We start from the raw sequence: 26,831 nt of genomic DNA, 5'->3' as shown, positions 1-26,831 counted from the left end.
GAATCAACTGACTGAGAGAAAACGCTAATGTTACTGCTGCTGAATTAGTTAGATTTTCGCTAGAAGCAGACTGTATCATATGAGTGACTGACTGTTGCAAACGATGCAGAGACACCTCCCTAACAATAACGCCGAGACAGCTTGTTTATTTTTGGACCACAACGCTTATAGTAGACGATATTAAGATCACCCCATGTTATTTTCCATAGAGAAATTACTTCCGCGAACCAGGGGAATCGTCGGGATGAGCGAGTTACGTCAGGACTTCGGTGCTCTTATAGCGGCGCATTCTCTCCCCCTTTCAGAACAACGAACGGCCCAGGAAATGAAAACGCAATGCATTTCCCCATAGGCAGTTTTTATTTAATTTATTTAAAGACCTTTTAAGCGTCGTACGAAGCCAACTCTTGTCGTGACAAATCATGACAACACATACAATATTTCGGGCCAAACAAAGAATTAGAAAGTAGAAAAAAACGGCAGGTTACAACACTTTTTTGTTGTTTTTCTTCTTTGTAATTATTTGTTTGGTCCAAAATATTGTGTGTGTTGTCATGATTTGTCACGACAAGAGTTGTACGACGCTTAAAAGGTCTTTAAATAAATTAAATAAAACTGCCTATGGGGAAAATGGAAATGCATTGCGTTTTCATTTCCTGGGCCGTTCCAAGAAAGGCCGTTCGTTGTTCTGAAAGGGGGAGGGATTGCGCCGCTCTATTGATCTCTACATGATGGGATAGATAGACGGATAGCATAGCAGGTATAGGAACCATGTATATAGTGGCTTTGTGACAACGGGGAAAGTACAGTGTGTCCGTCCTCTTCAGCAATCAGCACTGCCACCTCGTCAAGTAATGCAAGCAAGTTAACAGTCTTTGTAGTTCAAGGTTTAGTCCGTTTGTCGTCTGCAAACGTAGCATCGTAGTCGATTAGAAACGCTGTAATAACATTGCGTTACAACTGAAAGAGTACACAACCCGCAAAATGGTAAGAGTTACATGTGTGTTCTTTTTAATGAATGGCAAAGCCATGGGTGCAGGCGTGCAGCATGCTAGCTTGTTTAGCTAACGATACGATTGTAGTGTAACGTTACCACCCTGCACGCAATCTGGGAGATTCAAACCAAACCATTGGCAATTATTATTATTATTTTCTCATTTGAATTGCTGGCTTCTGAATCTGTTTTGAGACATTACCATGCACGTTAAGCTGCATTGTATGACTCGATGTACATCTGTAGTACATTTTGTTCATATTGTGTGTCCCTGAAAGTTTCAGCAGGACAACTAACTTAAAGGACCACTTTTCAACCTGCTTTCATATAATTGGTCTCACTCCTCACTAATGTTCATGATAAAAAACTTTTAAAAAAATCTACTCGGTCTGTGTCTCATAGCATAGTAGCTCTGGTCCATAGCTCTAATGCGCGCATTAGAGCTATGTTGCTCTCAACTTCCGCCGCTCGCATGAATGCAGGGCAGCCTCTACTCTTTGGCGTAAATAAAAATAACGTTTTTGCTACTCACCAAAACAAAGGCGAGTTGTGTCAATAGAAAGCCTACTTTCCTTAGTGGACGCACTCTGAGCCCCCCACCACACTATAAACTGTACTTTTTGGCCAAAAGGGGATTTTGTTTCCACCGGAAAGAAAATATTTTTAGTTACTCCGCTGCGCCCTCTACTGATATTGCCCAGAGAACTGCCTCATAGAGAATATTTTTCCTCCGGTGAAAACAAATCCCTTTCTGGCCAAAAAGTGTGTGGTGGGGGGCTCAGAGTGAGTCCACTAAGGAAAGTAGGCTTTCTAATGACACAACCCGCCTTTGTTTTGATGAGTAGCAAAAACGTTCTTTTTATTTACGCCAAAGAGGAGAGGCTGGTCTGATCTCGATTTGAGATTTAAAACGGAAAGTCCCATAGCCTATTAGCCTTACTGCGCAGGGCAGAATCGTAGAAGCAGTAGAAGGCTATGGACCAGAGCTAATGGCATAGGAGGGCTGTGGGCACTGGGCAGTTCAGAAACCGTCCACCAGTGACATCATAGATGGTGAATTAGGACATGTTTCAGGGCTAGGTGAATTCAAGCTAATAGAAACTGCAGGCTCTACTATTCGTGAAATGTTGCAATGCAATAAGGATAATGCCATCGTTCTCACGATGATAAAAATCTAAATATGTTTTAAAATAAATCTTGTTTTGCCTAACTGCCTAACAGCCTAGAGGACTATGAAGATAAGTTCAAAAGTGGTGAAGTGGTCCGTTGCCTAATGCTTTTGCAAAACCCCTAAATCCCACACTAACATTATAGGCAAGTCTTTACGGTGATAAAATGGCCACCAATGTAATCAAAAAAGTCAACCAAAGAACAAGATTCCAACAGGATCTCCTCACTGGTCAACAAAAAGAATACCGGATGACTCGCCCCGGTGCTTGCCCGTTTTTCCTCCCGGAATTGTCACCAGTGAGGGGGATAACTTTGTAATATGCTATTGGCTGTTGGTATTCTTTTTGGAAAAATATAAAAAGATACTCCTGTAGAAAGGCTATATTATTTTACTTATATTGACCCTATAAACAATTTAGTATTATTTAGTATATGTAAGGTTTTGCACACTCAAATGGTACCTCGTCAGATAATCCCCACATAGCCTACAACAACTTCTGTGAACAGACTTCAATGTAGTAGCTTTTCATAAATTGTATTTGTACTTAGGCTGTCTGCTGTCATGAAAGTTTATAGTTAGAGAAATTCAAAGTCCAGCCGTCTGCTGTCCAGCCTCTCCCACCCCTCACTGGGGAAAATTCTGGGAGGAAAACAGAAACGGGGCGAGTCATCTTGTTACCAACAAAAACACCTTGAAGACCTTAACAGGAGCCCTTGTACAAGGTTTCTTTGACTATGCATGCACCTTGGTAGTGGTACAACAGTCACAGCACCACAAAGGCCCTTAAAACAAGGCTCCAGACCAAAACAAACTGGTCAGGCTACTACTTGGCCTCACTCCCCGAACCCACCTCACCCCTGCCCACTTTTACAGACTGGAATGGTTTAGGATTGACGTACAGCATCTTGTAATGGGTCTGGTGACTGGTCCACAAGGTTCACTACACCTGTACACATGTACCTGTCAAAATACTTCCTTAATGTCAACGAAGTTCACACCCACAACACCAGAGCGAGTTCCCAAATTTGGCACAAAAAAGGGACTAAATTAATTTCGCTCCTATGCCACCAAAATGTGGAACGCCCTACAAACAGCCATTAAGACAATGCGAATCCCTTGACTCCTTCAAACCGCTCTCAAAGGGCACCTACGGACGGCTGCAATTCGAAACTGGCCCACGTAAAATCTGAATCCCCTTACTGTATATTGTAACGACCCTACGAAAGACCCGGCTTGTTGCTTGCCTTGTCTACCGAGTTGGAGGCTGGGGTTCGACTCCAGCTCAGGGTGCTAAATGTTACAATATGTTTCTTTTGCCTTTTTGTTTTTCATATAGAAGTGTATATTTGTACTACTGTCTAAATGTTCTGATAAATTGAAAATGGTGGACCCTGGGGGTGCATACTTAGTTTAGACTAGTCATTGGTTAGACATGGGTTAAGGTTAGGTTTAGGTGTGCTGCCCCGTGGGAGGTTAGGGTAAGGGTTTGAGATAGGTTGTAGTTGTAGGACTGGTCTAACCAATGACTAGTCTAAACCAAAAACTGTCTAAACTAAGTACTGCACCCCCAGGGTCCACCACGGCACGGTGGCACAGTTGGTAGTGCTGTCGCCTCACAGCTAGAAGGTCCTGGGTTCGATTCCCGCTCGGGACGCTGTGGGCGCTGGCGGCGTGTTTCCTCCTCCGCGTCATCAGTGCCCATACACGAAGGCGGGGTTGGCGAAAGGGCCTTTCTGTGTGGAGTTTGCATGTTCTCCCCGTGTCCCCTAGGGTAGGTACCCTCACAAAAAACATGCAGTAATCCTGGTCACTATCCTGGTCAGCTGGGGCGCCTGATGGAGGGGAAAGGAACTGGTTGGAATAACGTGTTCCTTCCACGCACTACGTCCAACCAGGGAAACTCCCCCCTGTCAGGTGTAAAGGAGCAACTTGGACACTCAGGCATGAAGGAAGCGTGAGTTCAAGTCCGTTGCTCTCCCCTTGTCCCCCATATATGGGGACTAGGTTGGTGGAGGGTGTGTAGAGCCCAGGATCACATTAGATGATTGACACAGGGGTGAAAAATGGGTTACAAAATCGTGGGATAAAAAATATATTTAAAAAATAACTAAGTACTGCACAGTGCACCTGTTGTAAACAAGTGTAATGCTTTATCAGTGTGTCGTCCACAGTAACAGTCTTTGTATTGAGTTGTGCTTTCATGTGAAATGTACCCATTCTGCAAACTGTTAATACATACTTCAATCAATCTCCCCCACGCACGTGCGTGGCACCTTGTCTGTGTGTTGTTAGATCGAAGAGTTATCGAACCCATCTGTGTTCATGAGGGACCCTCAGAGGGTAGAGGACATCCTTAAAGCCATGCAGAAAGCGGGTTCCAACACTATACAGGTACATTGTCTAATGCTGCCTGTGATTCTCAACCTTTTACATTTCAAGGTTCAAGACTAACGGCCGATTCATACTCCTATTTTACAGCTGTTTCGGTGCTGTAGTGCCGAAATGATGACCTCAAATGACGTCACATTGTAGGCTCTACAGAGCCGAACCGACTTTTATTCGGAGTATGAATCGCGCCTAAAGGACCCCCTTATTTATAGCTCTAATACTGTATGTGGGTGAGCAACTAACTCCATACCTCTCTATTATTTATAACCATGAAGGACCCCCAGTTTGATATGCATTCGGCTACAGACCCCCATTGGATACTATTTGTATATCTGGGTTGTTTCCCTTGTTGGCAATACTGTGCCTGCAGCACACTGACATGTCCTAATTCATGTGATTTATATTTGTCCAAGGTGATCTCAGATTTTGACATGACCCTCACAAGATTTGCATATAATGGCAAGCGGTGTCCCACCTGTCATAGTAAGTTGTAAATGTAGTTTTACGATTAATAGTCTAATTACATCCGAATGTAATCTTTTATAAATATTAAATATGTATTATTTATTATTATAATCATTTTATTTTATTTGTGATTTTGATGTTGCTTTGTGTGTTTTATTTTCAGACATTCTGGATAACAGCAAACTTATCAGTGAAGAATGCAAATTAAAGGTACTTTGGTTCTGGAGAACTGCTCGTCTGAACAACTTTACATTTGAGAGATTTGTAGGACAGACAGACAGACAGCAATAGAGATTCCTGGAATTTCTTGAAACCAACCCTGCAGAAGTCTCTAGTCTAGACATGTGCTAGCCTACACCAGGATGTTGAATTTATAGATAGATATTAGTTTGAAGAGTCTGGGTGGAAGGTCAGTGTAATAATCAAAGCAAAAACGGACTGTTGTTAAGCAAAGTAGCCATATGATTTAGGGTACTTGGTGCGTCTTGAATCTAGGGGGCCGCATTCTAGCATGTACGCATGCATGTGCATTCTTTCCGGTACCACGCCATGTTACCCCGTGCAATGAGCACGACACCACTGGTCACAGTGCACAACCCTGCTTATGATAAAATGGTGCCAGGAAACCTCATCCGCAAGATCCTCACTGATGCCAATTGGGGTAAACATTGCTGTGTATCTTCTAGATGCATAATAGCCAGTCACATATTGTATTGTCCATTCTCCCTCAGTTGAAGGAGCTGCTCGACAAATACTACCCCATAGAGATAGATTCGTCACGGTCGATAGAGGAGAAGCTGCCCCTTATGGTGGAGTGGTGAGTTGGATGGACAGACATCTCTGTGCAAGCCTTTGTATTGCCATTATTGTGTCCTTCGGCTTCCCTTCAACTTGGATGCTGTCTGCTTTACATCTCACAGGTGGACAAGAGCCCATGAGCTTTTGGTGCAACAGAAGATTAAGAAAGACATGATGGCCACAGCGGTCAGAGAATCTGATGCCATGCTGAGGTAAGACCACAAGTCATAATGAGTTTTTGTAAAAGCAAAAGATATCCTAAAAGTATATATTATCATCTTTTTTTTACCAACTTTATCTGTTTTGAAATGTTTTTTTTAAGACATGCAAACACCAAATACCTTTGTCCAATTGTGACAGCATAGTGCAGCTCCAGAACGTGCACATAGGAGGCTGTGGACACCCGACAGTGGTTGTTACATGATGGATCTATGTCCAGGAATCTTTTGGACAATTCTTTCTTTAGTCCAGTGTGCCAGATCTTAACATTGTAGTAGTCCATGCATGTTAAGCACCAATGGACGAAGTGTGTAGTGTGTACCCGTTTTATGATGTACTCCCAGACTCATTATCCTCGTTTTTAACTCCAGTGATGACTTATTTCCACAGGGAGGGCTACCAGCTCTTCTTTGACCGCCTGCATGAGCACAGCATCCCACTTCTTATCTTCTCTGCCGGAATAGGAGATGTCCTAGAGGAGGTGATTCGGCAGGCAAAAGTTTTCCACACCAACGTCAAAGTCGTCTCCAACTACATGGACTTTGATGAGACAGTGAGTTTTGAGTGAGATGATGGTGCTGTATTTGTACGTTAACACATTCCTATCCTAACCTCCATGCATGGACCCCTCCAGGGTGTGTTGAGAGCTTTCAAAGGAGAGCTGATCCACATCTACAACAAGAGGGAAGGTGCTCTGCTCAACACAGAGCATTTCCAGGAGCTGCGGGCACGCCACAACGTGCTGCTACTGGGAGACTCTCTAGGAGATCTGACCATGGCTGACGGCGTCCAGGATATGGAGAGCATCCTCAAGATCGGCTTCCTCAATGACAAGGTTTGCACATCAACTGATTCATCACCAATGGCATCACCAATGCCACTTCCAACCTGGCGTCCCTATTTTGGGCATGTCATTACTGTATATGCGAAGGTTTTACAGTGTTCAAAAATAGTTTATATAGACGATTGTACAAGCACACAAATAGGGTTTGGTTAAACACTGTTAACATAAGTAAGTACTAGTAGATGAGAGGATGGGTATACAGTACATTAGCCTCTCGTAGTATATTAGTGTTGTCCCTCTGTGTTCGATTTTTCCCCATGTCTCTCCCCATATTTGAATACTGGGCTCTGGTTGGTTATAGCCTGGTTCCAGACGAATCTGGTTGGCTGTCACCATTTCGGCTGTGAAGTCCTCTCACAACGGGCTCCTTATTAAACTATTACCCTTCACATTACTCTAACTTATTTAGAGGTAACATACTATACATTTTGATGGTCATGTTTACATTTAACATTAGTCCTTATTACCCATGATCTTACAGAAAATACCACAATATAATAAAGATCTGACTGTGAATTGTTTGTCTTGTGACATGGTTTATTTTTCTCCCGTTTGTATTGAACTCAGGTGGAGGAGCGGAAGCAGTCTTATCTGAACTCCTATGACATTGTCTTGGTGAAGGATGAGACCTTGGACATTGCCAACGCCATAGTGCTCTACCTCACTGGCAGTAAGTGAACTTAGTTAGAATATGGTTCATCTCACTGGCACACCAGTATTGGACAATCCTGTGCCACATGAGGAAGGTGTCATCCAGTAGGAAGGCCCGGCTCAGTAAGTGTGCCAGTTGACAAGATTTCTCAGAACAAAGAAAGACTGGTTCTTTTTTATATATTTGCCAATTTCTTAAAGTTACATAGTTGTGTGAATGCACTTGGGTTTTCATTTTACCACTTTTTGAAGCCCAACGGAACATATGGTTCATAAATGTTCATAAATATGTGGGGAGAAGCTAAATGTTACTGATAAGCATGTCTTGCAAATCTACAGAATGTACTGTAACAACATACATGTATCACACAATGGCACAAAAACTTGTCTGAAATGTATGTGCTGGTTTAGTTCTAATCTTGAAGGGAAGTTTGTACTTTGCTATGTCATTTCTTCCCTTTTAATGATGCTATATGGATAGTGTTTTATATGGAAAACTCTTTTGTGCATTACTACAGTGCTACCAAGTGGTGAAATAGGCCACCTTATACTTAACAGAAAAATGCCTGTCCTTTAATTCCTGTTCACCCTGATAATAATAATAAAGGGTTTATCAAGGGTCTCCCATTTTTGTGCCGTCTGTTTACTTACATTTCATCATAATTACCCCAATCTCATCCTTGTTTACGTATTTAAGAATTCTGAAAGCTTTATTTAATATCTAAATCTTTTTCATGTTGCTTAACGACTTTAAACCTGGTCGACCTTTTAATTTTAGTCGACCTTTTCACAGCTCCTTTAGACTAAAAGAGTAAAGCTTTAACCATATGCCTTCAGTGACTTTTGGTAAAGTCTGCACTTGACCTAATATCTACAAACTCAACATAGATCATGGATTTAAGTTCTCAGTCTCCACAACTGATTTGTCTTTTGGATTACATACTGTAGAAGTAAAAAAGAGCCTAGATCTATAAGCTCTCAATGCTTGTAGATGGATACTTGTTTTTAAAGATTGGATCATTTGAAGTGGTCAAACTAGCAATGTTTGGAAGCATTTTCCATAAAACCCTAATGGTCTTGGATATATCATAAAAGCAAAGGTTAAAGTCTCAATCCGATGTCACCTGGTGGCAGCATGTAAAATAACAAACTAATTTTCAGTGTCAATAGTTTTAGGATACTAGTGATAGGGTTCCTTTCACAAATCACATAATAGAATTTGGCCTTTTTCCAGTCGTGAGATTTTTAGCTTTAAATCCATGTTAGCCATTCATCAGTGGTGTATTTGTTACTGTACCAGTAGTTATTTTGGATCATACTGTATCAGGACTTTTAATCCTTGCTAATGTACTTTAGTACACTACATTTGGACAAGTCTATCAATATAACCAGAAATGTTAAGTATGCATGTTAACTTGCAAATATTATTGTAACAGTAAAGAAAAGGATATTTATTATAAAACGATTTTTATTATGTTCCACAACACTTGACACATTTTTATAATAAAAAAGCACATCTGGTCTTGCATAAAATAGCCTCTCTAAAAATATACAACCAATGGACTTTACATATATACTTTTTCAATTTGGTGTATGGGCCTAAGGCACAGTGTGAATTTTGTGAACTCCAAACAACTGATCTAGCAGCATTTTCAAATAAACTAGCAGTTTTCTGGAATGATGGGCACAGCCCAAGTGCTTGACAAGCTAGTTCAGTGCAAGCAGTTGAGGAAAAGTAAAAGAGAGAAAAGTACAGAACAAAAATAACTTCTTTACTGGCCATTACTTCTCTATTCACACTTTAAAATATCCGTCACCTATGGAGAACCACAATCCACCTATACCCATACCTTGTCTTGTCAGTTTTGGTTGAATTCAATTTCAGAAGAAATATTGCATAACCCTTGAATCAACTGCAAAACAATTACAAATGTGACAGTGATAATGCAATCACTGGGGTTCTGTACTTCCATGTATAACACATCCCTTTCACAGCTCCTCATGTTTGGGCTCCTCATCTGCTTTCAGTTTTAATTCGCTTAGTACAATCTTCCCATCTCTATTGCGGTCCTGGTTATCGAACATATCCTTTATAATATTGTCGGCATCCATGCCTGGCCGCAGACGACCTTTCCCTTCTTCAATCTGGGCCATGAGGAAAGCTGTAAACTGGAGAGAAAGAAATGTAAAGGACCTCAGCAACCACACAAGTCAGGGTAAAGTGATTACATATAACAAACTGTAGATTTGGCTAGAAATTGCGAGACTTAAGACTAGGGATGCACCAGTATAATAAAGTTGACATTTACAGATGGCAGTGAGTAGCTAATATTGTTTGCTTATAACTGTTGATAAGCATACATTTTGTGCTGGCTATATTAGAGTATTGGTTATCTGCACAATTCTGCAGCGTACCAAGCTGCAGATTCTGAACAGTTACCGGTACTTAAGATTTATTTGTTTCACTGGCACAAAAGGGGGAAATAACACCAAAAACGAAATAATCAGTATCGGCTAAATTGTTACTTTAAGAGTGTCAATTTTGTTGACCAAGACTAAAAGACTAAGGTTTTTTAAATTTAGTCTACTAAGAATAAACAATTTCAAAAGACTAATGGGCCCCATTTTGGGCGAGCCATACCCTATATCCCTAAACTTATTTGCCCTATTTTACCATCTTGAAAAGCATTTTCAAGATGGTAGCGACTCATTGTGAGGTTGTAGATTGGCCATTTGAACAAATTTTAAATTATTTTCAAAAGAGGGGAAAAAAAAGGCAAATGCATTTAAGGGCAAGATATAGCCCCAAGACTAAAATCAGAATTTGCTGTCAAAATCAACACTGCACTTTAAACATCAGTATCCGCTATTTCCATATCAGTGCATCCCTACTTAAGACTGATGGCTTGTTTAACTTACCTCCTCCAGAGGCACCTCTTTGTCACCATTGATGTCCATGGCAGGGAACAAGGGATCTGGGCTTTCTCCCAGCCACACAAACATGTATCCCTCAGGCACACCCTTCTTTAAGTCCACCAATTCCAGCTCAAACAACAACACTGCACTGCTAGGGACACCTTTGGCTACAAAAGGGGAGAGAGAAGAATACATGAGAAAATAAATGACAGCTTGTGGCAAGCTAAAACCCTTGAAAAGTACTGTCATGACTTGCATCTTACTAAAGTTAAATTAAGGTGACCTACACATCTAAAGCCCAAACCACACCAAAGGGTCAGGTTGGGACAAAACCGTTTTTAAAGGCAAAACACAACATTGCATCGGTGTGGTCTAACAGTTTTGTCCCAACCCGACCCTTTGGTGTGGCTTGGGTTTAAAGCTCAGTGGATTTATTTATGCACTCTTACAGGCACAAACAATCCAACATCTAACTGTAAACATAAACAATACTTTTCACACTTTCAGAGACACAGGGAATTTCATCCTTAATATCTAGATTAGATGTCTTTACCGTCTGGTACGGCCCTGTCCTGGTTTTCCTCCTACCTATCAAACAGAAGTTACTTTGTCAATCTAGCCGAGTTTGACTCAGACAAACATGACATCAGTTCTGGTATTCCACAGGGCTCGATTCTTGGCCCTCTGCTTTTCTCCTTGTACATACTGCCATTGGGCGAACTCATTACCAATCACCGAGTCAATTTTCATTTCTATGCTGATGATACCCAACTATATCTTTCTGTGGCTCCAGATGATCCCTGTGCTTTAGACCCGCTGTTGACCTGCCTGTCTAGCATCAAATGTTGGATGAGTGAGAACTTTCTCAAGCTAAATGAGGATAAGACAGAAGTTCTCATAATCGGTTCTAGTGAGCAGAAAGAATCAATAATAAGCAGACTGGGCAACCTAACTGTAGAAACTAACAGTACAGTAAAGAACCTGGGGGTCATTATTGATTCTGAATTTAACTTTAATTCACACATTAATCATGTCACCAAGATTGCCTTTTTTCACCTTAAAATATTGCACGAATCAGAGCCTATTTGTCCTTGGACGATGCAAAAACGCTAATCCACGCCTTTGTTTTTTCTCGGCTTGATTACTGCAATGCACTTTTCAGGACTGCCTAAGAAAACAACTGACAGATTACACAACTTGTCCAAAATGCAGCAGCCAGAGTTTTAACTAGAACTAAGATGAGAGAACATATTACTCCAGTTTTGGCATCACTGCACTGGCTTCCGGTTGTTTTTAGGATTGATTTTAAAATTATTTTACTTGTCTATAAAGCTCTCAATGGTCTCGCACCTTCCTACCTACATGACTGCCTGCCTAAATATGTCCCAAACCGCCCCCTAAGGTCTTCCACCGCTGGCCTGCTCGCTTTGCCCAAAAAAATGGCAGCTAAAAAATACGGGGAAGCAGCTTTTTGCTTCTACGGGCCGTCGGCATGGAACAAGCTCCCACTGTACCTTCGTCAGGCAGCCTCTGTAGACATTTTTAAAGCTCAGCTCAAGACCCACTTCTACAACATTGCCTTTAATTGATCTTGTATTTTTTATTTTTCATGTCCTCACTGTACTGCATTACTGCTTGTTTTTTAATGTCGTTGCCTTGCTTTTCTTTTATTCTCCATTGTTCTGTAAAGCACTTTGAGCTGCATTTCATGTCACGAAAGGCGCTATACAAATAAAGTTTTATTATTATTTATTATCCACAAGGGAAAATGTTGCTCAGGTCAATGCATACATTCAGGACAATACATACAGGACATGTATGTATTGTGTATAATGTAATATAAGTCTTACATGAGCGTAAGGCTGGGACCGAGGCTATACGCCAGTTCAGTATGGGAAACATTTGACTCATTGGCTTAGGACAGCCAATGAGGAGACAGTGATGAAAAAGTCACTACTAGCGACTGCATATAGACCAGCTTGCGCTTCACTCAAGCTGGTAAAAAGAAAGCAAGTGGGGGTCCATATATAATGTACATTATGAGAGCAGACACGCATACTGACCTCCATCTTCACCGTGCCCCAAGTGTGGTGGAACGATCACCCGTCTCTTCTCACCCACACACATGCCGCGCAGACCTTCATCTAGACCCTGGATCACTTTGTTGGAGCCAAGTGTTGTGGCGGGAGGTAACTCATAGTGATCCCTGGGAAGGAACCAGACAATAGTTGTTAAATGTACTAATCTCCAACCAAGTCTTAATTGCTTACATTGAAATTAAAATATTAGCACTGATTTATACCTGAAGCTATTGTACATTTTGTTTTGGTTCTCTTGTGTTATGAATCATACTATGCCATTTTGGAAAGTCTCTTCAAAATACACTATCAGAACTTAACTACACTATTATGCTGGAACTGCATAACCTCGATTGCACCTTTCTAAACTTTTTTATTTTGCTGTATATATGGAACATAAGCTTTACCCAACTTTGCTACTACTGCACTCTTTATTCTATCCCTTTGTTTGCTGCGATTGATGTTATCTATGCTGCTGCATTGTCTGACTGAAGGTCAAAATAACTTTTACCCTTATGTACCTGTACACAAGATGTAACAATAAAGTACAACCTTGAGAAGCAAGGAAGTGGATATTGTATTGCGTCAAGCTTACAACCAGATGGTGTTTCTCTAGGGGGGGGAACATGGTTGTAGGCTCAAGGCATTGGGTTGGACCTAATCATTTTTTTTTTCAAACTTCAATGAAAGTGTGCATAAGTTGAATTATTTCAAAAACACAGGTCATACAGGTGTGTGACGTCACCTGTGCTGCCGTTAGATTTATTCCTACTGATGTCACTTGGCCAAGAAGCAGAAAATGACTACATGCATTGTATAAGAGGATGCAGTGTAGCAGTGTGAGGGGCAGAGGGCACTCACGAGGAGTAGAGGAGGGTGCCATCCATCGTGGAGCAATTGTAACGGTACTGAATCAAATCATCAACATCACTAGTAATGTCGCATTCCTTAGGCTTGTGAAGGATCTCAACCGCAATAGCATCTTTGGGGTTGTGGAAATCGATTACATGGATGTCAAACACCAGCACTGCAGAGCCAGGAATGAGCTCTCCTACAACAAGGGATAAAAAGAAGATTAACGAGTCATTTCCATACTGATTAAGAATGTTTGTTTTTTTAATCCCCACACATTTTCATTGTGACTGAATATGTAACCCATGTACTATATACGTTAAATTAATGCATCCTTTGTGCAAAAACACCAAATCACCCCAAAATATCCATGGTTCAGAGACTCACCAACGCCTTGTTCTCCATAAGCCATGTGAGGTGGCACAGTGACTTTTCTCTTCTCTCCAATACACAGCCCCTGCAGGGCTTTGTCCACCCCTGAGATCACATAGCCCTTGCCAATGTAGGTGTTGTAGGTACTGTTACGCTGGTAACTGCCAGAGGAGAAGTGGGAAGACGTCATAAATAGGACCTCAAGCTGTGCAAAACGATATGGAATTATGCTTCTATATTACACTTCAGAAAACAGATAACTTTTCTCTACCTAGAGTCAAAGGCAGAGCCATCCTGGAAGGTGCCATTGTAGTGGTATCGGATGTAGTCTCCGACCACAGTCTTGCGGGTGCAGTTCTTCGGAACCTCCTTCACCACCACTGTAAGCTTGTCTTTAGTATTGAAGATGTCCACCATCAGCACTTCAAACACCAGCGTGGCTTGCGGAGGGATATTCGGACCTGTTGAGATAGCAATCCTGCTCAGCAGCATGTGACCACATCTCTTTCATGTGTATAACTTTATGTGTACTAACTACTAGTGACACAAATCCACTTTGCATTAAAGATGTGGTTTGAATATTGGTTTGTAGCCTACCAGATCCCTTCTCCCCATAGGCCAGGAAGGGTGGAACAATGATGACCCGCCTCTCTCCCACACACATGCCGAGGAGACCCTCATCCATGCCTTGGATGAGGTGGCCCTCGCCCACATAGGTATCATAGGTGGAATTCCTAGAGTAACTAAATTAAGCAAAATAAACACACACGCGCATTAAAAGAAAGCATAATATTAGTATCTTGACATTCCAGTCACTACTGGATTGGAAGATCCAGTAGCGACTGGTCAGCTGAGAAGTTCAGCCATATAAGGGCTACTACCACCAGCCCATTGAGGGATTTAAAAGCAAATACAAGCTTAAAACCAATGGAGTGATAAACTGGTGTGATTTGATCACATTTTTTTGGTACCCATGAGAAGGCAGGCAGCTGCATTCTGGACTCGCTGCAGAGTGCAAACGCCTGGATGAGGATTGGTCAATGTCAGACTATAATCAAGCTTTGAGGTATGGATCACTATTTTCAACTGTATAAATGGGAGGTGTAGCTTGACAAGTAACCTTAGTTTTTTTTTTTATGAGACTTCTACAGTACAGTATAGAGATGGGGGACATGCAGCAGCTGAATCACATGGTGTTGTAACTGAGAAGGTATCTCACCTGGTGTCAAAGACTGATCCATTCAACAGAGTACCATTATAGTGGTAACGGATGTAGTCTGTTGCAGCAGCAGTGCGTTTACAGCTCTCCGATTTACTGATGGTGCGGATCTGGATCTTGTCCTCTGCATTCCAGATGTCCAGCAGGAGAACGTCAAACACCAGCACCGCATCAGGAGGGATAATGCCACCTATCAGACACAAATAAACACCCTGTTCACTTATCTGTGTGGTGATTGATGCCTTCATCATATCGGACCTTAGCCGCAATTTGCAACTCTAGATTTTTTTACAATGGGATGAATCTAGAGTTGAAACAAGCTCCATCCACTTCCTATTCATCATTTTTGGTTTGTGATCTGCTTGTCTTAAATGACGTTAAACTCACCAACATTGCAGCTCTAGGCCAAGCTTGAATTATCCTCTTTCAATCTGCCGAGCTTTTCATAAAAATCCACCATAGAGATGTTATGAGCTACTTTCTGTCAAGACATCCTCTGCAACTGATTATTTTTTTAAGTGTTGCAGTTTGGAAGCACTCGTTTCTGTTAACGGGTCGCGCTGCTGCCTCCTGCATTATGTGCAAATTCGAAACCGGTTGAACGCAGGGCCGTTCAGTGACGTACGACGAGTGCTTCCAAACTCCAGCACTTAAAAAATGAAAAATAATCATTTGCAGAGGATGTCTTGACAGAAAGTAGCTCATAACATCTCTATGGTGGATTTTTATGAAAAACAAGCTCGGCAGATTGAAAGAGGATAATTCAAGCTTGGACTACAGCTGCAATGTTGGCGAGTTTAACGTCGTTTAAGACAAGCAGATCGCAAACCAAAAATGATGAATAGGAAGTGGATGGAGCTTGTTGCAACTCTAGATTCAACCCATTGTAAAAAAAATCTAGAGTTGCAAATTGCGGCTAATCGGACCTATATTCTATGCAAAGTAAATATTCACACATCCACTTTGTTCAGTTGCAGGTGCGTTGGACAGTGAAACAATCATGAAAAAAATCCTGCACATTGCTCTTGCTCAGCAGAATCTTTTTTTGAGGGGTGCCAGCCCCTCCTATGCCCATCTTTGAGGGTTTGTGTGAACACAAACATTGGCTGATGATTGGCTGATCACCCCATAGCGATGATTTTATTGGCTGAGCAAAGTACATATTGAGGATAAAAGTGAGGGCAGAAAAAGACGCCATAAGTGATTGACCCGGAATGACACTTGTGATGATTTGATTGGCTGAGCACAGAATGTGATGTATGATGATAAGCACACCTCACTTCACACAAGTGTGATTTTTTTCCCCAAATTGTCAATTTGAATAATAATAACTGTCACTCATGTCACCATGACTCATGGATCTAAATATTGGCATAAAAGACACATGTGAACTGACAGATACCTCCCTATATGGGCATAAAAGGAAGGAAGGAAAGGACTGCAGCCCATCAGTGGTGTGATGTAGGTCTCTAGATGTGAGAGCCACATAGTAGAGCTTGATCTCTACTAGTCATTATTTCTTAAAGATGTATACACATGTTGAGTCTCTCGTACCTCCTGTTCCTATGGTTCCATAGGCAAGGTGTGGTGGCACGGTAATCTTCCTGCGCTCATTAACACACATGCCCTGAAGCCCCCGGTCCATTCCTGTGATGAGTCTGCCCAACCCCACCTGGCTGATGAAGGCAGTACCACGGTCATGGCTGCAGGGGAACAGAGGTGAAAAGTTTTAAAAGTAGAACAATAACGATTAAAAAAAAATCTACTATAAAGTATAGTCATGTGTTCGATGCAGTTTTAAATGCAAAATAAATCATGCATTGGCGAGTCGACAATAACGCTTACTAGTAGCAACATTTAAAGAAAAATGTTTGCGCCATGGCCAGGCCTACGCGCATCAGTGTGGCCTTCATTGCCCGTTAGTTACATATGACACGTCTGCAACAGTCACGGACTCACGGTAGCTCCGTAGCGGTTAGCGGACAAGTTTAACTCAGCAGGGTTCATTCAAGGTTAGCGGTCCTTTTGAGCAGGAATGCAAAACCTTTTGGTTCCCATTTCAACAATCTAAATTATTTGTTAGCAGTTTAAAACAAGGTATTCTCTCAGTGTGGTTGCAATCAGCCCAGTAGGCTATACATTCATCACGACATAACGTACCTGGAATCAAACTTTTTCCCATCTGAATGGAAAGTACCGTTAAAGTGATACCGGATAAAATCCTCGTTTTGCACCTCTCTGGGACAAGCTCTTGGGATACTATACCGATCGATAACGACATCCACCAACGCACCGGGGTCGCACTTCACATCAACTACAGTAGTGTAGAGCAAAATCAGACACAATGCGAGTGCCATGATTGTAGTATACCGTCGTGTTAAGCCGATGTAGTTGCGTGCCGAAAATTGAGGAAAAAGCACTCCTCTGCCAGTACGTAGTAGGCTAGTAGCTCAGCTGTAACTCGAGGAAGAAACGCTGATTTCCCGTGGCCGCGGGACGTGTCTTTTCAAGCAGAGGGGGAGGAGTGCCCCCTCATGACCCCTCCTTTTAAATGGAATTCTGTAAACGTGTAATGCCAGGTCCCATGAAGGAGGTCATTTTCATCATGCGGCATGCCTGAATAATCCATCCAACCTGATTTTGATTTGTTGATTCATTTACTGATTAATTGGAAGGACTTGTATGTAGATTGTCCTGACCCAGCGGGGACATGATGTTCCAGGCAATATATTATGTGCACATCTGTCTGCCTCAGTACCTCCCCAAACAAACTCGCTTCGTGTAGTTTCAGGGTAAAATAGCCTATCGAAGATCTTAAAACAGCGACCCATAACAGTCTTCGCAGTTGAGAGATGCCTTTTTAGTGTGATACCAAAATGATGTTTAATTGTTGTCTTCCTGAAATTCCCTGGCATATCTCATCAAATCTTTGCTTGTCTCAGCATGCCAGTTTTGTTTGGAATGTTATGTAGGGTAGGCCTCCTATATTGTATACTAGCCTTTTGTTTAGCCTACTGCTGCTGCATATAAGGACTGAAAATACATGGTCTGACCTGGATGACCTCTGACAAACCATGTGTAAAAAGTTGAGTCCAGTCAGTCAACCAGGAATTCAAAGTGACTTCCTTTAATTAAACCCACGGTAGTTAAAATGTAGGCTATATTATAATATTATATTTCTAATATAGTCTTAAACTTTTGGTAATTTTATCGTCTACTCAGGCTTATGTGAACAGTACCCCAGACAGTTTTTAAGTTGCTTGATTCAATATTTAGATATTAATTTTAGTTGCCCCGCCCCCTTCCTATACAAACCCATTATAACATCAAACTCCATTTTAACCATGATAGATTAATCGAAAACACCCAACCTTTTTTCTTTTGACTGATATTGTCCTTCTAATACGTGAGGGGGCTGTGTTCAGTTATCTTTATCTAATTATTTTGGCTAGATGCCTGAAGAAGGTCCGGAGGAACCGAAACGTTGCATTAAAAAGAAAAATGCTCTTGTACTGAGCAAATATACAGTGTGTGGGTGCATTCTATTCCTTTCAATAATTATTTTGGAAAATAACCTCCTCCAGCACGGCTCACAAAATCAAAATTAATTATTAAAAATAAATGAAAACAGTAAATGAAAATCCACGGTATCAATCAACAGAAAAAAGGTCGGGTGTTTTCGATGAATCTATCATGGTTAAAATGGAGTTTAAAGTTATAATTCCCTTGTATAGGAAGGGGGCGGGGCAGCTAAAATGAATATAAAAAATCTAAATACTGAATGGAGCAACTTAAAAACTGTCTGTGGTGTTCACATAAGCCTGAGTAGACGATAAAATGACCAAAAGTTTTTTTGAAAGTGAAATATCCCTTTAAGTTAAAGGGATATTTCACTTTCAAAAAAACTTTTGGTTAAAGGCTTTAACTATAAAGTCACACTCATAGACTGTAGTCACACTATGTGTCTATATGTAGTATGTAATGTATGCACTAATATGCATGTTGGTTGTTTGTTTGTTTGTTTATTTGCGTAGCATGTTTGAACAGATGCTAGTTTGGTGTTTACGGTATCCTGTTACTTTGTAGCATTTAATTGTTTTTTTGTTTACGCTCTATATACATGACCGATGCCCTGTTGCTTAGATGATCCAATTAAGGCCTGCTAGGTTTCTACTCTCTGAATAAGATCGTCTATTTTCTTAAATATTAAATAAATAAATCCAGATCGGTTGGGCATTATGACCCAGGGAAAATCTAGGCCTGGTGGAACTCGTTTCCTCCTGTAGATTCTCTCTGCTGAAGACCCGAAAATCCCAGCCTGCTCTATCCCCACCTACCAACACCGGCCCAGTGGTTTCGTAGCACAGGCTACTTGCAGTCTGTCATGCCCAATCACTTCTAAAAGACGATTGAAATCCAACCTGTGTGGATACATCTGCGAGGGAATCATGTTCCTGAGAAGTAGAGAGACTTGGCCTTTTAATTTTATTTGTGTAGCCTTTGTGATCATCCCAGTTCTGGTCGAAGCTCAGTATGAAAAGTATAGTTTTACAAGTTTCCCAAAGAACGACATCATGCCACTAGATGCTGCCTATGGACATGCGCTGGAGCAGTACGCGTTGCAGAACTGGGGGGAAACCATCAAGTACTTGGAGTTGAGTTTGCGACTTCATCGGCTGCTGAAGGATAGCGAGGCGTTCTGCAGTCACAACTGCAGCTCTGTGAGCAGCAGGGACTGGGACAAAGTGGATAATGGCTCTATATTCAACGATACCAGCCTCCGCATCATGCGACACTTCTTGCTGCGGGCATCTTGTCTTAAGAAATGCAAAGCAAACTTGCCCGTATTTAAAATAACATACCCACGGAGGGATGTACTGGAAGCTTTCGACAACAGAACGCCATATCGGTACATACAATATGCTCATTATCAGGTGAGGAGGTCACAATCTGTTGTCAGGGGTTTGATCATGATCAAAGGGGTTGGGGACTGCCCCGTTAAGAAAGTTACGCATGTGCCATTGGCTGTGTGTGTGTTGTGTTGAAAGACCTTTACAGCCCTGAGCTCAGACAACCACCCACAGTCAGACACAGCTGAGGTCTTGTAGGTGGATATAAAAACTACATTATGTTTATGGTCTAAATCTCAATTCCTCATAATATTCTAAAGAACGGCGGCTCGATGCTGATTTGTACATCTTAATAGTAATTGCTTTACTATAGGCCTAACTGTATCGGCTAATCGTAATCACTAAACAATTAAGTAACTAAGCAGCTAGCTATAATAATAACTGAATTAGTATAGGCCGCCCACAGTATGTTCGTGGGTCAGATTAACTGGGATTGACATCTCGAGACGAACGTGACTGAGATGAATAGCCTAGCTAGGGTAGGCTATTTTCACTAGTCTACTCTCCCGTGAGTCCCTCCTGTCGACAAACCTGCAGTTGAGAATGTGCCACGTCCCTCCAAACTTCCAAAGGCACCCCGTTAAACAATCCCCATGCAGCTGGTACAATCACCTTATTCTTCTCAGCCAGAAACAGGAGTGATGTAGGCTACTACCTGTTTTCAGCTTTCTCATAGCTTATAATAAAGTCAAAGTTCTGCTTAGGCCTACTGGTCTGATCACCTAACCTAAACATTTCTTGTCATTTAGAACAGTGGGACAATCTTGTCATATTACTGCTATTTGTTGTTATGTTCATTCAATTACTAACAAAATACACATGATCTGGTCTCTCAATAGTGTTTTGCATTTGTGAATCATTGATGGAGCTGGGGGGCATAATAAGGTCACTGGTCATGTATCATCATAGTAGGGCTGCACTGCAGTGTAGATGTGAAAACACCGGCAGCCGACAGGCTTCTTTTGTTTAAAGTGGGAAATTTGGTATATAGTCTTTTTTTATTGGACTAAAATATTGTCTATATACTGTAGGCTACATACATTCGTGAATCCACTTGCTGACCGTCTGTCACTATTGGGCAATTTTTTATAGGGGTTTCTTATGACGCTACCATTAACATCCTATGGCAGGCAAAAATGTCAAACTTTCCTTTTGTTTTAAGTAGCATGTGACATGTCAAACTAGGGGGTTTTCATGATTCTGAATCCATGTCAAACTAGGGGGTTTTCATGATTCTGAATCCATTCCCGAGCATTAGTTTTGCACTAAATACAATACTTGGGCTAAAAGCAACCATAGCCAAAATGTGCTGATTTGTCATGACGTCTATGGCTGTTTTTAGCCCAAGGAGTGTATTTTGTGCAAAACTAATGCTTGGAATGGATTCAGAATCATTAAACTCACTTAGCAAAAGGAAAGTTTGACATTTTTGCCTGCCATAGGATGTTAATGGTAGACCACTATTAAAAAAATTGCCCAATAGTGACAACCGGTCAGCAAGTAGGTTCATGAATGTATTATAGACAATATTTTAGTAGAATAAAAAAGACTATATACCAAATTTCCCACCCGTCCACCTCGGCTGCCGGACTAATTTGCTTCCCTGATTGCTTCCCTGTTTTCAGTGACAACAAATCAAGCCAAGTATATTATCACTACAATCTCAGACCAAGACTAGAGTGTTGTCATTAGTAGTGGCAATGATGTAATTTATTTATTTACATTTCTACTTCAGCTTAACAACCTAGAAAAGGCTGTTTCAGCAGCCCACACTTTCCTGCAGAAGAACCCAGATGATCCCTACTTAACCAAGAACATGAACTACTACAAGACCCTGTTGGACCTGGAAAAACACCTCATTGACATTGAAGAACGCCCCTATGAGGTTTGTGCTTTTATTATTATTGTCCTCCAAAATACCTTTTGCATGCTGGACTGCTTTAAAATTTTAACCAATGGTGGCGTTGCACCCAATCCAACACACATACCCGGTCTGTTATTCAGAGTGTGTTCCTGAAGGCTGTGAAGCTGTACAACAATGGGGACTTCAGCAGCAGTGCTCGAAACATGGAGCAGGCAACCGTAGAGTTCTTAAAAGCATACGATGTCTGCTTAGCAAGCTGTGAGGGCTCATACGAGATTGTAGAGTTCAAAGACTTTTACCCAACACTGGCAGGTAAGAACATAAGAAGAATGAAACAAGAGCAGTTTGAATACGTTAATATGTTTTTAAAATGTCTTTCTTATTGTCTCCTCCTTGCTCCCTTCAGATCTGTACACTGACGTGCTAAAATGCAAGGTGAAATGTGAGGCGGACCTCACTCCCAATGTTGGTGGATTCTTTGTGGAGAAGTTTGTTGCCACCATGTACCACTACCTCCAATTCGCCTATTACAAATGTAGGGGCCAGTGAAAATGACTATAAACCCGAGAATGGGATATTGTACCTAACGTAACAAGCCTCTTTTCTATTGCTCTGCAGTGAACGAGGCAAAAAACGCTGCTCCCTGTGCAGCCAGTTACATGCTGTTTGACCCTAGTGACAAGGTGATGCAGCAGAATATAGCATACTACCACTTCTACAAAGAGCAGTGGGGACTGGAAGACAGCCACTTCCTGCCACGGCCGGTGAGCAAAAAAAAAATCCTTGCTATTTTTCGGAAACATACCTACACATTATGTAGGCATAATATGGGTTTCCAGTTCAAATCTTCCTGTCTCCCTCCCCCCCCCCCTCATGGATCTCCATACTGTATGAGCATGATGTGACTCTGGACTTGACATCACACAACAGAAGTCAGAAACCATTGCATATCGATGCAAATTTAGGTGCATAATCGGACCACCTGCAGCATGTTCATATTTGGGCATAATATTGTCCCCTGCCTGCCACAACTTGAACTTTATAGTTAGTAGATCACTATTAATGGAGGGAGGGTGGTTACAGTGGTCAGCAGAAAGCAAAGCTCTCACCCAGCAGGGTGACGCACCAAACCAATGCAGGGAAATCTATTGCATAAACTAAACTGGTATGCCTACTGAGCGGCAAAACTTTCTGTCCTTGACGGCCCATATATCCAAACAGGAAAGTCCATCTGATTGCAATAAATGACTTTGCCACTCACTCACTTTGTGCATGCTCTATTGGCGATTTGGCGTGAAGTGAACGTTATCACAATTTAAGGGTGGCAATTAGAGGCCTGTATAATGGTCCTATAAAGATGTTTAAATCCTTTGGTCATGCTTTGCCTTGTGCTGCGTTTGTAGCATGCCAACTTTGCATGTAATTGAGTAAAGCCACAAGGCTCAGTCCTTGCCCTCTGAAACGGGAAGTCGGTTTTGCAGAAAATACTTAGTTTACAGGCGCCTAACTGAAAGGCAAAAAAGGAAACAGTAAAACAAACACAAACAGCTCACAAACACATTGTTTTGCAGGATGTCATGAAACGGCAGTTTTCTTCTTCTGCTGTTTGGGTCAGCTGAAGGTTGTCACATTTGTTTTTCAGGAGGCTTTGAGGTACTTTAACCAGACAAACAAACAGAGGGCGATGTTAGAGTTTGCACAAAACTATCTACAAACAGATGACGAGGTAAGTTCAGTATGGTAAGCCAAAGGGATATCCCTTTGGCTTAGTGGTTAAGATCTTGGCTTTCCATGCGGGAGACCCGGGTTCGATTCCCGGGTTCGATTCCCGGGTGTTAAATTGGTGCCCTGACCCGCATGGGATTAGGAGGTTAAAAGGAGGGTGATTGTAGCAGAGTGGCTCACAGCCTCAGCCTGATGGCCTCAAAAGTCTAATATCTCCTCGGAGTCATAGGGATATGCTTTTGGCTTAGTGGTTAAGATTGTGTGTGTGTGTGTGTGTGTGTGTGTGTGTGTGTGTGTGTGTGTGTGTGTGTGTGTGTGTGTGTGTGTGTGTGTGTGTGTGTGTGTGTGTGTGTGTGTGTGTGTGTGTGTGTGTGTGTGTGTGTGTGTGTGTGTGTGTGTGTGTGTGTGTGTGTGTGTGTGTGTGTGTGTGTGTGTGTGTGTGTGTGTGTGTGTGTGTGTGTGTCCTGAGATTTTCACATGGATCTCCTTGATGTACAAGTACACCCCCTGGACATGACGCTAGTATGTTGCAGGGACTTACCCCCAATCCAACCCTTGATGCTGAGTGTCAAACAGGGAGGCATTGGGTCCCATTTTTAGAGTCTTTGGTGTGACCCGGCCGGGGTTTGAACCCAGTCTCAGGGCGGACACTCTAACCACAAGGCCACTGAGCTGGTCTCCTGTGTGGGAAGTACTAATTAGCTGTCTTACCAAGGTCTACATTTCTTCTTCATGGGAAAGAAGTCACTTTAAAAAGGATTTGAAGAAAATGTTAGTCAACTTCATGAAACAGTTCTGTGGTTAGTCATTCCTTGACTATGGAGGGAACTCCTGAGTAGGGACTACTGATGATGACGTGACTACTATAGTGAATAGTGTGTGTAAAGGCCAGCACAAGGAAAACGTTGAGTAGAGAAAAGTATATGAAGATGGGGGAGGGAAGGTAGTACTGTGTTTTCCACCAGTTGAGTGTGGTATGTGGCTGTGAAGTGTTGGCCACTAGGCCACATGCATTTAACTTGGGTTAGCCCCTCCCAGTTCACTGCACTGACTAGACCTGAAAGTGGGGAGGAGGCACATAACAAAATGGTGTGAATTACAGGGTGCTGAAGTGAAGATTTTACAAAGAATCTCCAGATTTATCCAATGGAAGAAAGGAATGTTTGCCGGGCCATATCTCAATTGTGACACTTTGTGTTGTGCTTTTAGCTCTAAAAGCCGTTATTCTTTTGGCAAGAATATATTCGTCTTTAGGTATGCACCAGACAGATGTGAGAGGCCAGTGACTGATGGTTTTTTGTCCATCAGGATGAAGTAAGACCAGAGGAGGTCAGCACCAGTCCTTCAGAACCACCTGATGCTGAGTTTGAGGGGATAGGAGACTACGAAGAGTCCTTCACTGCCGACTGGTGGCAGGAACCAAAAACCAAGTGGGACATTGGACAGTCTGACTGATGTCTACCGCTCTCATCCAGCTGTCTCCTGACTCATGTGAAAACATAACAAATCATGTGTCCAAGCTACAGAAACAGACTGTGCATTCACAATAACAGTAGAGAAAAAACATATTTGTGCACTATTGGCACAAATCAAATGCATGTGTTGATCAACACAAACCTTTGGGACTGTCAACTAGGTAAAACCATTATTTAAACCGTAGTTGGATATACCTCTTTGTGCATAGTTCGGTGACATTTTATTTAATTAAAGATAAATGCCTTGGTGCCTTAAGATGATACTAGGAAGACGAGGAATGTTGAATGATATTGTGCAGTTACTAAGTTGTGTGGAGAAATAACTTCAATAGTACAAGCTTGCCTTTGACTCTTAAAACGGTCAACAAGGTAGCGAGGAAATGTGCACAACTTCAATACCAACCACAGTTCCAAGGACACAATACACATTTTATATCCTCAACCATCATTCCTGTAAAATATGCGTTTTGTCAAGTCAAATACAATAAAAGTTAATGTTCCAAACTAGGAGTTTGAATCCACCTAGGCTGGACATTTGGCCTTGTTTGTGGTAGGGAAGCCGGATGGACAGGGCTATCATTTTCGCTGCATCAGTGACTACTACAGGTTGTTTAAGGTGCCTGGCTGCCAGCAGGGGTGGTAACCTATTAGGAATGTGTATCAGAGGAGGCATCTAGTTTACCATTACCATCCCTACCCCCTAGGACCAGCCACTAGGGCTCATCAGTGGCAAGGTTACAAGTGTGTGGAAATCAGGAAGATTACATTTGGAGAATAAAAAACACTTTCATGACAAACACAATGAGGTATTAACATGTGAACATAGAAATTATGGTTAAGCCTTTTTATTTAATTTCCCCTTCATATCAGTTCATTGACATTCTATACTCTATAGAGTTCATCTGTAATTTTATTAATTTTTTCAATTCAAAAGTGTCTAAAAATACAGCGTATGATGGAAAAATAATATTTTCCCTTTCCAAATTGCATTTGATACCAACTCTGTACAAATTGTAATAGTAGTGCATCTACCATAGTGCAAAACTCAACCAAACAAAACTGACCGCATACAGGCATATCAGACAGGCTTTCTCCTCAACCCTAACCTATATCTCTTTAATCTCATTTACATTGGGGACAACTGGGGTTCATTACAAAGTCTCTGAGCTGAAGTGTCCACCCAGGGCTCGAGGGCTATCAACAAAATGTACAAAACAGTCCATAACATTTCTGTGATAACTGGAATGATTAAAGAGATGGCTGGCTTTGCCATTATGCCATGTTGATGAATGAATGGATATGGAGAGATTTACAAAAACGGATATGTTTTTCTGAAACCAATAAAACAAATTATTTTAACATAGTTTTAAAATGCATGTTCATACAGTGTATTTAACATTCAGTATACTTTTCAAATTATTTACAAACAAGTGTGCATACAGTTAGTGCTCATTTTACGTAAAGACAAAAACTGTTAAATCCTTTATTGACGTGCTGCCTTTGTGGTACGGTGACTGCAGAGCACAACAGGTCATAGAAAGAGATATTCTAGATCTAGACGTAAAAACCTAACCTACCTGTGAGGTGTATATGAACACCACTGCCCCTATAATGCCTGATTTATACTTGGTTGTGCATTGTGTTGCTCAGCGAAAATAACTGATCTACAAACAATATGTGGCATCACAAGGCATCGTGAGTTTGTAGATTCTTTTTGGTGCATGACACTGGCGCACAACTAAGTATAACTCGGGCTTAAGTAACGCTACAGTGTAAACACTCATACTCATTCTTTCATTCTTTAAAAAGTTTGTACCCTCATACATTCATCCATGTACAGTACAAACATAGAAATGATACCTTCTTAACATACAAACTTTGGGCCCCAAG

General features: G+C 41.6%; 3 protein-coding genes across 4 annotated transcripts in view; 2 read left to right on the top strand and 1 right to left on the bottom strand.

The window, feature by feature from the left end:
• Positions 1-806: 806 nt before the first annotated feature.
• On the top strand, positions 807-8,152 carry LOC310868417 (cytosolic 5'-nucleotidase 3-like). Its single transcript, XM_083778862.1, has 9 exons — positions 807-987; positions 4,458-4,556; positions 4,967-5,036; positions 5,182-5,228; positions 5,750-5,835; positions 5,939-6,028; positions 6,426-6,588; positions 6,670-6,870; positions 7,447-8,152. The coding sequence occupies exons 1-9, from the start codon at positions 985-987 to the stop codon at positions 7,555-7,557; spliced, it is 870 nt and encodes a 289-aa protein (XP_083634988.1). The 5' UTR covers positions 807-984; the 3' UTR covers positions 7,558-8,152.
• An 847-nt stretch (positions 8,153-8,999) lies between these two features.
• LOC310869346 (peptidyl-prolyl cis-trans isomerase FKBP10-like) lies at positions 9,000-17,444 on the bottom strand. Its single transcript, XM_083780037.1, has 10 exons — positions 17,128-17,444; positions 16,522-16,670; positions 14,968-15,157; positions 14,346-14,491; positions 14,020-14,209; positions 13,764-13,909; positions 13,386-13,575; positions 12,510-12,652; positions 10,450-10,613; positions 9,000-9,699 (listed from the first exon to the last, which is right to left on the bottom strand). Exons 1-10 carry the CDS (start codon positions 17,322-17,324, stop codon positions 9,520-9,522), a joined length of 1,695 nt encoding a protein of 564 aa, XP_083636163.1. The 5' UTR covers positions 17,325-17,444; the 3' UTR covers positions 9,000-9,519.
• Positions 17,445-19,278: 1,834 nt separating this feature from the next.
• p3h4 (prolyl 3-hydroxylase family member 4 (inactive)) overlaps positions 19,279-26,831 on the top strand; it is a 45,618-nt gene continuing 38,065 nt past the window's right edge. Inside the window, exons 1-7 of one of the 2 annotated variants that reach the window (XM_083780043.1) lie at positions 19,279-19,901; positions 21,613-21,762; positions 21,882-22,053; positions 22,148-22,276; positions 22,360-22,505; positions 23,384-23,467; positions 24,775-24,943. In XM_083780043.1, coding sequence (XP_083636169.1) covers positions 19,416-19,901; positions 21,613-21,762; positions 21,882-22,053; positions 22,148-22,276; positions 22,360-22,505; positions 23,384-23,467; positions 24,775-24,921 — 1,314 coding nt within the window. In that variant the 5' untranslated portion in view covers positions 19,279-19,415 and the 3' untranslated portion in view covers positions 24,922-24,943. Of the gene's footprint in view, positions 19,902-21,612; positions 21,763-21,881; positions 22,054-22,147; positions 22,277-22,359; positions 22,506-23,383; positions 23,468-24,774; positions 25,663-26,831 lie in introns of those variants that run through there. The other variant, XM_083780042.1, reaches the window with a different exon arrangement.

The sequence above is a fragment of the Protomyctophum parallelum genome (assembly GCF_964188405.1).
Source record: "Protomyctophum parallelum genome assembly, chromosome: 13".
NCBI classification, from domain to species: Eukaryota; Metazoa; Chordata; class Actinopteri; order Myctophiformes; family Myctophidae; genus Protomyctophum; species Protomyctophum parallelum.
Note: the sequence above shows the minus strand (reverse complement) of the source record. Positions and strands in the feature narration are given on the sequence as shown.